This window comes from Panicum virgatum, chromosome 5K (assembly GCF_016808335.1).
Source record: "Panicum virgatum strain AP13 chromosome 5K, P.virgatum_v5, whole genome shotgun sequence".
Classification (NCBI taxonomy): domain Eukaryota; kingdom Viridiplantae; phylum Streptophyta; class Magnoliopsida; order Poales; family Poaceae; genus Panicum; species Panicum virgatum.
The window spans coordinates 28,100,910-28,113,158 of NC_053140.1; the positions used below are offsets into that span (position 1 = coordinate 28,100,910).

General features: G+C 42.4%; 1 protein-coding gene across 1 annotated transcript; it reads right to left on the reverse strand.

The window, feature by feature from the left end:
- Positions 1 to 6,309: 6,309 nt before the first annotated feature.
- On the reverse strand, positions 6,310 to 12,048 carry LOC120707028 (kinesin-like protein KIN-7A). The gene is made up of 14 exons (XM_039991792.1): positions 11,808 to 12,048; positions 11,636 to 11,725; positions 11,453 to 11,553; positions 11,250 to 11,363; positions 11,081 to 11,162; positions 10,938 to 11,005; positions 10,792 to 10,851; positions 10,587 to 10,711; positions 8,956 to 9,154; positions 8,706 to 8,837; positions 8,508 to 8,600; positions 7,540 to 8,427; positions 7,118 to 7,437; positions 6,310 to 6,965 (listed from the first exon to the last, which is right to left on the reverse strand). The coding sequence occupies exons 1-14, from the start codon at positions 12,046 to 12,048 to the stop codon at positions 6,623 to 6,625; spliced, it is 2,856 nt and encodes a 951-aa protein (XP_039847726.1). The 3' UTR covers positions 6,310 to 6,622.
- Between the last annotated feature and the right edge of the window lie 201 nt (positions 12,049 to 12,249).

Sequence of the window (12,249 nt, forward strand, 5' to 3'; positions counted from 1 at the left end):
GCCACCCGCACCTAGGCGTTCCTTGTGCCTTCTCGGAGTTAAAAGGAAAAACTACGTCGAGCACACCCCGGAGCCGAAGGATTATGTGGGGGACAGCGATTGGGAGAGCTACATGAGCCCTAGTTCATGGGGCGCCACCGGTCGTTACTACGATGATGATTGGCCGGGGTGGGCCGAAGAGGAGAGAAGGGAGGAAGACGACCCCTCCGAAGGTGACAGCGGAAAGAAGAAGAAGAAGGACGACGACGAGCCCGAGGACGACAGCCCCAACCGCAGCGGGCATCACTCCGGGTGCTGTTTCAAGTGCCGCAATGAAATCGCGGATCTCTGCGCCACCATCGATAGGTGTCACGATCAACTCGTGGCAATGGATCGAAGGATGGATGACATCGAGAGCTTGGTTGAGAGAAACTACAACTTCCTTGTCTGCAACATAAGGAAGTTATTCGGGATGGTCGGAGATCTACAAAAGTAAGGAGGAGGGCGCCCTAGATGCAATTGCCCTAGGTGCCGTTGAGAACACCGACGAGCGTCACACCCGTCTTTTATATCATTGCGACGAGGACGCCACATAATCTAAGCATGGGGGAAAGGTGTGACGACTCGTAGATTGAATTTTGTTAGTCTTTGTTTAGTCGAAAGTTCATCGTGTGCATGTCTTTAATTCCGCATGTGTGAGAGTCATAGTCTAGCGTTGTGTGCTTTATTTTTCGCATGTGTGAGAGTGAGTCTTAAATTAGTGGTGAGTCATAAAAACAAAATAAAAAGAGTCTTTGTTTTTTGTTGGATCGTGCAATTTTATTTATGCATTCAGTTTTACTTTATTTTCTTTAAAGCAATTGTTCACGAGCGTTGTCATGAAAATTAATTCTTATTTGTGGAGCTTAGTAAATTATTCATCCATGTTAATACCCACAATTGAGATTTGATCTAGCACTTGGTTTTGATTACGCTTGCGAGTAAGGCATGATTTGGAGGACTTTAATTTCATAAAAATAATAAAACCCCTACAAACATAAGGTTGATCAAGTTCTTGACAAGTCGAGAGTAAAAATCCTATCATCCAAAAGCTATATTCGTTCCACCATAAGCATTGGATGTGCATTGAGTTGAGTTAGGATTTCTTTCTCTTGGGAGTTTTAATTTCGAGCAATGATCGTGTCCGTAATTTTCATCTCTGAATTGCTAGCCCCGTCAATATTCGGTAATGAGAATTCCTCATCGGAACAACTCATGAGATCTACCGGATTCCAAAACCCGAACCTGAGATTATCTTGTTTATTATCCTTTCCTTGACCACAACCTAATTATGAGGATACATTCTGTTTCTGCACATGATTTGTATAAAACATAATTTTGGGATGAAGAAAGGAAGGAGTACTAGAAAAACGGACCGAAGCCGAGCTGGGAAAGCCCCAGGCCGGCCGGCCTACACCCCTTGAGCCGGCCGGCCTAGGCCCCTCTGGCCTCGACTCGGGCTCCAAAAATTCAGGGAGCCACTTTGGAGATTTGTGTATCTATGTTTTATAGAAAGTGTCCTATGAAAAAGGTTCGGAAAAGAGAAAGAAAATTTGGGAGAAAGAAGGAAAAGAAAAAAATAATAAGAAGAAGAGAAGAAAAAAATGAAGGGATTCTATGGTTAGAGAAGTGCAAAGAGATATCACCTCGTTGTTTGAACAATATCCTCAATTCCAACTATGTGCAATCCGACAACGAGGACGACGCTTGTGCCTTGAAGTCAATCTTTTTGTATGCCTTTGCACATGTCCACCATTATAAATCTTCTTACCCTTGAACCCCTTACATTATGGAGAAACTCTCATGATCATTGGCTCGGAAGGTAAGCAATCATTAGAAGGTTTTCTTAACTTGACAATATATGTATATACTTTGCTAGCCTCACCTATAGTCCCACTTTATACTTGAGAGACTTTTGGGGGATGAGAGTTTGCAAATAATAATAGGATAGCCACTTATATCGAGAGACATGAAAGGACTTGTGCAAGAATTTTTGCTCTAACCTTTGTTGCAGGGTATTTTGCTTCTAAAAACTAAAAAAAAAGAAAAAACCTCCAAGGATGGCAAGAAAAGCAAGTGTTGTCGATATTCGAGTTGCCGATTAAAGGTAAGAGTCGTGGAGTAATATTGGTTGAGTTTTTAAACGCCCATGATATGATTATCCTCACTGCTCCTCTGACCTTTGTTTGAAGAAATATTGTTAGACTTGTTTGCATAAGTAAATTTTGCAGTTTGAGAACTCTCGAGCAACCCATGGAAGGACTTGATGATTTGATTTGCTCGAGGACGAGCAAAAGCTAAACATGGGGGGAATGTTGGCGCTCCTTAAGTACCCATTTTATTATACAATTAGGAGAGGTTTTGATAATTTCTTCGGGATGATTCATGTACTAACCCGCCACTTGGCACCCGAACTTGACCGTTTTCGATTTTGTCCTGGATTTTGGAGCATGTTGTGTTTTGGCAGGAAATTGGACATTTTTGGAGATGTTTTGACGCATGGTCACAACTGGGCTAAGATGAGAAATAAGGAGAAGAGGCCGCATGCGAAAGATGGGACCGAAAGGGGCCAGAAAGGGCCCAGGCCGGCCGGCCTAGCCCATTCCGGGGCCCAATCGGCCTCAATTTTCTTCAGCGCGAAGTATGCGTCAACCCTAATCTGTGTTTTACCAAAACCACCGACCAGAACAGCCTATATATACCCCAAAGCCGCCGTCAAAGAGAGGGGGATCGCAGAGAGATTTGGAAGAGAGCATCCAGAGACAAGTTTCAGAGATCCATTCGAGTTAGACACAAGAGAAAGGCGACACCGGAGGCCTCATCGTCCCTCGGCACCGCTGCAAGTTGGAGGACAACAAGGGATCCATCCCTTGACGGAGATTTCATCACCATGATCGACTACGCTTCGCTTAGCTTCATGGGGTAAAGTCCTCGTTTGTTCATGGGGTTGTAAGGAGATCTTGAGTTGTAATTGCTGAATCGTTTATGAGATTGATCTATCACGATTCTTGTTGATGATGCTTTGATGCTTAATAGTTCGCGACTTGGCTTAGGGTTTGCTTTTGCTCTTGCATGGTTTACTTAGATTACATCAACTATCATGTTCTTGTTGATTCGTTACCGATTATCCTCGTGTAGTGACAGTATGCGGGAGGGAAAGGTTTTGATCTTGGAACACACCTTTGGTAGATTAGATCCGTTCTTCGTTGCTTGGCGATTACATCTCTAGTGATCCTAGACCCTATGGACAAATGCTCTTCATATCTTGTGCACACACCTATCATTGCTCACTAGTCTAGATTAGATTAGATTGGTTAGATTAGATCTATTTCACACTCAATCACTCAATATAGATCTTTTACCAACATCATTAGTGCTTAGTTAAGCATAGTAATACACTTGTTCCGTGGATTGATAAACCTTGGGGGAATACTCTAAGGGAAAAGCTACACGATCCGTGCACTTGCGGTACATAAATTGGCGCTCTAAGGAGCATCAACACGTAGTAGCTGGGAGGACAACGAGCCGAGATATGACATCTGATACACTCCTGAATTATCGAGCTAGCCTCTCTAGATTAGACTAAACACCTAACTAATCTTCGGGAAACCAGAGCTTACTTCGGCGGCCTCAGGGAAGGACTCAGAATGGGATGAGAAGGGAGTCCAACGGCAGTCGGCACTACTGCTATGAAAGCACCCGAATGTGGTGAACTACAAGGGACGGACAGAGCTGTCACCACCTGCCGCCTACCACAACAGTATCGTGGGGTGGAACACACTTTCTAGCTAACACTGAGCTCAGACACCATGTCAGTACTCGGTGTTAGGATTTCTCTCGAGGCCTTCGAGAGAAATCCCGCTCAACCTAGAGAACTAACTTGAGTTGAGTTCTCTAGCCCGGGTGAGAAAACTCGTAGGATAAGATCTCGAACACTAGGAAGGTAACTTAGCCTAAGCTAAAGGTAAGACTTACTTCCACGCTCAAGCTGAACACTTAGACTTGAGAAGATAAAACAATGCAGAAAGTAAAGCTGACTTAGATAAATAAAGAAGATAAATTATATTGTTAAAGTCAAAAGAAAGATATAAGAGCTATTCCACACTTCCGACGACTCCGAAATCCCGAGTAAGCTCGACTTGACTCTAACTCTCAAACTACTAACCTACTATAGAAAGTGAAGAGAGAATGGGCTCCAATGGTGTGTGTTCACAAGTGAGGATAGGTGCTATATTTATAGCCTTCCAAAGTCAGCTCCGGGCAGGTGCAGCACATGGCGTCGATTGTAAGCAGTTAAGGAGGTTGTGCTTGTCTTCCATGCAAAGACGAGACAAAGGAGGCCACCAGGTGGGGCCGACCGGCCTCCCCTAGGCCGGCCGGCCTAGGGGTGTGGCCACGTGGCCACCGCTTTTTCATGGATGTCTCTGATCTTCTTCTCTTGTCGGTGGAGGTTGCTTGGCTTCAACGCGTGCACGTGCTAGGACAGCTGGCCTGAGGGAGGCCGTCCAGCCTCTCTCTGGCTCGTTTCGGCCCTCTGTTACGGCGACGTTGCACTCCAACGATTGTGATTATCCCTGGGTGGTTTATTGCTGACTTGGACTTGAGTTTGCATTGAGTTGTGGGTTCTTTGATCCATGTGCAATCCTTTTGGTTCATTTGATCAAATAGACGTCCAATCCTTGATTTAGAGGTCATGTACTTGTGTAACATTGCCTCTGGATCGAAGACATGGCAATGTTTTTGGGGGGTGCAAACAGGCCGGCCTAGGAGAGGCCGGTCGGTCTGGGTTTGTGCCCAATTTCGTCCATTTTTAGCACATGTTCCAAATCTCATCCAAAACTTATGGAAATCGTTAGAAATAAATAAAATATGAATAGAACATAGTGTAAATCTCAATTTATTCTGAGAAGTTGATGGCCAAAACATGAAATAATGGTCGTCAACAGTGCATTTTAGGTGGATTATGCTGCTCACTTCCAGAAAATACCAGATCCAAAGAAAAGAAAAAAAAATAGATATGTACCATTAAAAGATCCCAAAATTAGATATATACCATCGTGACCCACATGTCATTGACTCATGTGAGCCCCATAGGTCATTGAGATAACGATGGTATATATCTAACTTTAGGATCTTTTAATGATACCGATCCAAATTTCCCGAGAAGAAAATCATGTCATACAATCAGATTAAAATGTGCACGTGTATGGATTGTGGTGGATGGAACGGAAACTCCTTTTATATGATCTCTCCCTCTATATATAGATTCTTTCGAGAGCATGATTATCTTTTTTTCATGAATCTTCATGTGTCCATATTTTTTTCAATAGCCCATGTCTCTCCTTTTTTAAGTAATAGCTAGAGAGAGACCAACATAATTTGTGGAGCATTTATTTTGTGGAATGGAGGGATGGTACAATGCTAACTTCTCATAGAAACATAGCAAGGGGGTATATAATGTGCACGTGAATCTTGATCACGGAAGCATAAAAAGAATTCTCTGAAGAGTCACAATAATTTGACAAAGCTCAATGCAAGATAGACATCATATGTGTATATGGTTTTCAAGATATATCATCATAAGGCTTTGATAGGTTTTTGGCATGTCAAAGAGGAGCTTCGCAAAGAGTTTTCTAAATTTTCAAATAAAGTTCTCAAGCAACAGGCTAGCGGTTTGCCCAGGCAGTAGTGTGAGCTGCTGCTCCTCTGATTGGGGAAAGGGAGGCTCTCGTGGTGTTTTGTAGCTGCTTGCTTGCGGATTGGAGAACCGGGGAGAAGAGGTATGGCTGCATCTACAGGTTTGCTCGGTCTAGAAGCAAAAGGCGAGCGGTCTGCTACGGACGCGCGGAGTGAGCTCGGCGTACGATGACAGCAAGACAGGGCAAGGGGTGCCTTGCTGGCGAGCCGAGCGGAATGGCCACGAGCAAGGATGGCCGACGGCGGCGAGTCGATCACGACTGCAGTGGGCAGAGGGGGAGGAAGAATAAAAAGATGAGGATGATGGGTGGACATTGTGTTACTCCGTTGGCTCCAGTTTGACCTTAAATAGACGAAAGTGGTTTCAAAGGCAACAAAAGTTAAGGTAGTGGCTCAGAAGGCGTCACGAGTTTTTCAGTGGTACTGAGGAATATGAACTTTTTATAATGGTTCGTACGTAATTGACTCGATAACAATTGCATGTGTAGCTAGATGTAGAATGTTTGCACCAAATCAAGGTCGTGATTGATAGTCATACAGCAACTTCGATGCACAGACAGCAAAAAAGTAAAACAAAATGGGACAAAATTCTTAATGGGATTGTCAGATCCAGATTATATATAAAACAAAGGAACAAACAAAACTTGCCGTTGTAATGAAATGTGTGATCTTCTCTTGACATTGGTCTACATAATAAAAAAAATGCGAGAACATTCAGATTCTCCTACAACAAGAACATTTAGAAGTAAGAGCACTACATGAATTCACCACCATCTACAGGAAGGGTAACCACATGGAAGTTCAGACACTTCCTCCCTTGATCAACAAGTCCAGAATTCAACTGGTCATCAAGAAATGCATGTTCTTTTTGTTCCTTATTTTAAAGGGGCTATATGCTTCCATCTGCTTACCAAAGTTGAGTTTTTTCTCTGATCATGTTTGAAATGGGTTGCCAGCCCACCAGCCATGGCTTCCTACTTGTGGGGACTGCAAAGTTGAGCTCAAACATCTCTTTGCTGATGTTGCCACCCTCACAGAACCCGACCAGCCGGGCCACAAGGTCCGCGCTCTCCTTGATGTGCACCTGATTGTTGGGGTCAGTCCAGAGCTTATTCACAAGCTGCAGCTTCCTCTGCTTTGCGTCGAGGGGGACTTCCCATTTAATGAAGAGGCGCTCCCGCTCTTCATCCGTTAGCCTTGTCCCCATCCTTCTTGCAAGAAATTCCCGTTCATTCCTCAATGCTTTGATACTGTGCCATGCAAAACAGAATGAAAGGTGCGTTAGATCCAGACAGTAAACAAACAACTAGTATCTATGTCATGATTGCTCATTCAATCATGACTAATGAACAATGGAACATAGCAATATTTCATCAAACACACACACACAGCAATATTTTACCTGGAGACAAGCGAAACTACAGGGTCATCACCAGCTGCAGGGCTTGCATCACCGGTCTCAGCAAAGTGTTGTTGCAACCATGTTAATCTTCTTACTTCAACTTCAATGTATATCTGATCAGCCCTATCTCCTCTGAATAACAGGTAGAACTGCGTCCTATGAATGATAGATACATGGCAGAGATCCCATAATTGAATAATGTGCTGCATCTGCTCCTTGAATAATCTATCCCATGAATCAGGACCGTCCTGTAGAGGACCAGCATTATCCTCTTCCAAGTAATCATTCTGCTTTCCGTCATTAGATTCCAACTCCAAGACCTGTGAAAGAATAATGAACACATTTTAGCAGAATGAATACATAACAAGTTTCCAGGAATAACATAATTCGTATATGTGTCCAAGATCAGGTGAGGTCAGAACCTGGCAGACTAGCAGCTGCTTTTGGTACTGAAGTTTCGCAACCCGCTCCTTCAGTTCAGTCACGTAAGCTCTGATGCTCCTCACGTTTTCCTCTGCAGCATTTTGAAACATCCGCTGCATCTTTTTCATATTCACTGAGCTGGATCGCCTATAGCGTGGTGTTTCATCACGTGATGATATATCTCCATCTTCACTCTTTGTGGGTGTAGCCTTTTCTGAACCTTCAACAGACACTGTGTCACCCTCTGGGGCCCTGTTCTCAACTTCTGATTCTGAAGGCCTACTAGAAGAGTGGGGAGAGCAAGGTGCTCTCAGAAGATTTGCTCTGTTTATGTTGTTGCTCACACCCAGTGGAAGAAGCATCCTCTTTTTCTTCTTTGATCTGTTGGACTTTGGGGTAGTGTCATTACATGGTACAGCAACATTTGGAAGTGACATCACCAATCTGTCAATAGACCGCTGCACATTTTCTAACTTCACCTCAAGTTTGGCAATATCATTGTCTTGCATATGAAGTCTAGAAATCTCATCTTTCAAATCAGATCCATTTCCTTCTTCTGTAATCATCTCCACGTCTCTGTTCTCAGACCTAACAGCTTGCATCTCCCTGATTTCTGCCTGAAGTTTAGCAATAGTTTCTGCAGCATCCTGGTTACCATGCTTGTGGCATTGAACTTCTTTGTGAAGTACTTCAATGGCACGGTTTGCTTCAACCTCAAGCTGTTGCTGTAGCTGCTCCAGCTTGCGGATTTCATGCTTTAACATGAATGGAGCAGTAAATGATTGCCTAATTGAGCTCCTCATCTTAATTTTATTACTTGGCTCTAGTGATCCTGAAAATGTGAGGCACTTCCGGGCTCTTTGTGGCGAGTCAAAAGGATTCCACCCCTGCAAGAATAGAGTGGAATTTTAAGGGTTAGTTAATGGTAAGAAAGAGAAGCTCTGGATAAACAAAGGCAGATTCTTACGGGCTGGTGATCACCCTTCTTCTTCCGCAGTTCTTCGAGCTCTGACTGTGCATTATCTCGCTGCTTCCTAAGTTCCTCTATTTCAATTTCCATCTACAGAATTCACTGGTTAGATCATGTAAAAGAGGTAACGAATTTAAGTATTAAGTGAACTTTTTGAAACTTAAAAGTAAACAATGAGTCTGTCAGAGACATTACCTGCCTAATCTTCCTGTCCTTTTCCATTATGAGGATATCAGAAGAGGAGGCACGGTCAGGGGTCCTCAGCTCTGCTTCTAGTCTAGCAACCTCTGTCTGAAGGTGCTTCACCAATTGCTTATCTGATACAACCTGTATGAAACATGCATTCATGAGTTGTACATTGATGTGATTTCAACAATAAGGCGCAAAAAAATGTTGACTCAGAGTCACAACTCATATTTCAGAGTCCACAATACACAACCCTTACCATATTAACTTTTGCAGTATTTGTGACCTCTTTTGCACAGGTTGCAAAGAATAGGGTATTTCTAGATTGTTCTACATGTGTCAGGGCTGGGCTCATAGTACATATGATTGCTGTTCTTGCATTTCCACCCAAAGAAAGCTGTAAAATACGTGTCAGCTTTGAATCCCTGTAGGGTATGTGTCCACTTCGTTTCTCTGAGCTGCAATGGAAATTTACTATTAAGTTTCTGTTACAAATAAAGATGTATATTTGTTGCTAGAATTTTCTATTCAAACCAAGAAACAATGCATGGCTTTCTAGCTCAGAATTTGAATGCTTGCGATTTCAGCAACTGTATGAGTTGCGAATTAGTAAGATTCAGAATTTTTTTCTGCAACCTGGGATTTGGATGTACAGTTCTGTAATGCAGAATAGCAAAAACATTCAAGAATACCGAGAAATTCAGGAAGGACTGAAAAAGCCATTCTCAATCATTTGCACTGATACCGAATAAGTTCCATTTAGGTTTTGGGAGAGAATCACTACAACTTTGTTTATTCTAAAGTCGAACTTATTTGTACATTGTTGAAAGTACACTTATACAAAGAAATGAAGAACATATATGTATAACAGTTGTTTCAACATGACACATGCTGCTAATGCGTGAGATATCATCCTTCACTTTACCTTAAGTAACAGATTGTTGAAGCTCAAACTTGAACAAATATGAATATAACTATAACAGTAAATCAATTAATTATGCAGTAGTCATCTAGAGTTTTCATTCAGCAAGATGAATTCATGGAGCCAGCACTTTGTCGTTTTAGAAGTTATAACAAAATTGCAGCATAACTTCTTAGTGCGTGTCAGGTGGGGGTGACAGTATCAGCGCCACGAATGTGCGCGCGGCGTTTTTTTCTCGAACAATGTGCGCGCAGCCAGCAGAAATCAGTGGCTAGGCACATTAGGCAGGCAAGGATTAAGGAATCAGGGTGGTTTATTTCCATATTAGCAGGCCCAAGAGCTTATATGTTTGGTGTACTCAGCACTTTGTCGTTCAAGCAAAGAATTATCAATTTCCTAATTCTCTTTCTCTCAACCTCATACCCTTCACCACTGGGGCGCCCAGGGAAGAATCCCTGCGCCACTATACCAGCTCCGTCCACAAACTGCGTAGCCGCGGCCCTGCTACGCTCACCACCGGTGCCCTTGACAGTGTCCACTGTCCACCACACATTTCAAAAAACTTTATCCTCCAGTTTTGGCTTTCAATAATTTAAGCCAACCGATCAAGGAACTACATTCTTAAAAGAAAAGATTGCACTACCACGAGATACAAATAAAACATTAGTTTTTTCAGACATGCTAACTCACTTGCTAAATAGCATTGGACCGACAAGAAAGCAGTAACTTGGTAGAAAGTATCTCATTGATAAATTCCTGTTAGGACATCGCCCATCTGTACTTATCTATGAATTTGTTGTGAGCTAAGGAACACCCATCGACTTAACACGTCCAACATATAATAACTAGGACTAAGGCTAAAATAACAAAACTAATACAGTTAATGCAGAGTTCGAATGATGCATTTCATTGGCAGAAATCTTCAATGATGCACTTTCTAGATGAATGCAGAGGAAAGTTACTCAGACCTTAGCTTTCTGATGACAGTAGTCAAAGTCAACAAGCTGCGATTTATATGGCAACCCTCTTTCAACCTTGCACCTATGGCATGTGTTTGTGCAGCTCGTTCACTTCCGGCAAGGTCAACAAAATTCTGCAAACAAAGCAAGCAATTATTCAAATTATGAAATTCAGCAGCCAATATCCAACACTAAATTATGAAAGTATGCTTACCAGGTTAGCAACAAAAGATTTAACACATCCTGAAACTTCATGGAGCCTGCTTTCGAGTGTCTGGATAAAGAGATACAGCAGAAAAGGTTAATACTTTACTCACCATGTTTTTTCTTGGAATGACCCAATGCAAACAGGATATATACCAGCCTAATGATTTGGTGGGAACGTGAGCTAGTGTCATTTAGTGCCGTCTCCCCAACCTGTCTTTGTTCTGCAATCATTTGAAAGGCCATTAAAGTAATTATCACGATCCACTTCTTCTTTTTTGACAGTACTCTGTAGTTACCTTCACAGATGCTGATTAGATGCCTCAGATGTTGGCTATCCTTAACAATTTCTTCTTGCAACTTCTCCACAATGGTTCCTTTCTGTGAAATAGAAAATGTTATCATTTAAATCACCATAGCATCAATTTTGTTGTGGCATTGTATAAATCAAGTCAGTTGTAAACGAACCTCAGGATCATCTAACAACCGGAGGGGGGCAGAGTCAGGTCGTAGAAGATCCTTCACAATCTCATTATAAATTTCCATAGCAGATATTTTGATAACAAATTCGCTCTCAGGAGTCTAAACAAGAAACAATTATGTGTTATTAAGGCTTATCGACATGTTAGAAAATAATCTTCCATAACAGTACAGAGCATTACAAAACTCACATTATCTATGTGCCTATAAATATCATTAACAGCACTCTCTGCAACACCTCTCATCGTGAATGTCTTACCACTGCTCGTTTGCCCATATGCAAAGATGGTGGCTGCAAAAGAAACGAAAGTTAAGGGATCACGTGCAGATGATCATTCTACTAATACCAACATACAAAATGGGGATTAACCAACCATTAATGCCTGTCAATGCAGACATTGCAACATCCTTAGCTCCCTCCTCATAGACCACATCTGTTTGGCAAGCTGGTCCAAAAACCTTATCTGGAGGGATACAGAGACATTGATTAGTTGCAAATAGATTTTCTTGAGCTGTCTTTCTCATGAATTGATCATTCGATACTACCAAAAGTGTAAGAGGTGGGTGCAGCCCGGTCCTGAGGGGGGCCCTTGTACAAGATTGTCTGGCTATCAGCACACTCCCATGCTACTTCATCCTTCAAAGTCAGCTCCTTCTTGCTTAATGGCCGCACCCTCACTGTAACAAAGATCTTCTCCTCCTTGGCCCTTGAACTGCCACCAGGAGTCGACATCGGTGTGCGCTCGCCCTTTGATGCAGGGGTGCTTGGTGGTCTTGACGCACCCATCTTTTATATTCTCGCTGTATAATCTAAACCACAAATCCCTGGGATTGAACAAGGAACAGCAGGCCTTCTCACAAAATTCTTGTGGAAAATTGACACTGGATCTGCCAAAATGCAATATTGGTAGAGTGTAACTTATTATACTACAATCATAAGAACGTAAAACAAATTTCATTATCAATCATAAACACAAATGCTGACAAA

Bases quoted from the DNA above. Each gene is read 5' to 3' on its own strand.
- LOC120707028 (XM_039991792.1), bottom strand. From the start codon at position 12,048: ATGGGTGCGTCAAGACCACCAAGCACCCCTGCATCAAAGGGCGAGCGC. The intron at 11,726-11,807 runs GTAGTATCGAAT...GTATCCCTCCAG, and splicing joins ACCCACCTCTTACACTTTTG to ATAAGGTTTTTGGACCAGCT. The intron at 11,006-11,080 runs GTAACTACAGAG...AAATGATTGCAG, and splicing joins TCTAATCAGCATCTGTGAAG to AACAAAGACAGGTTGGGGAG.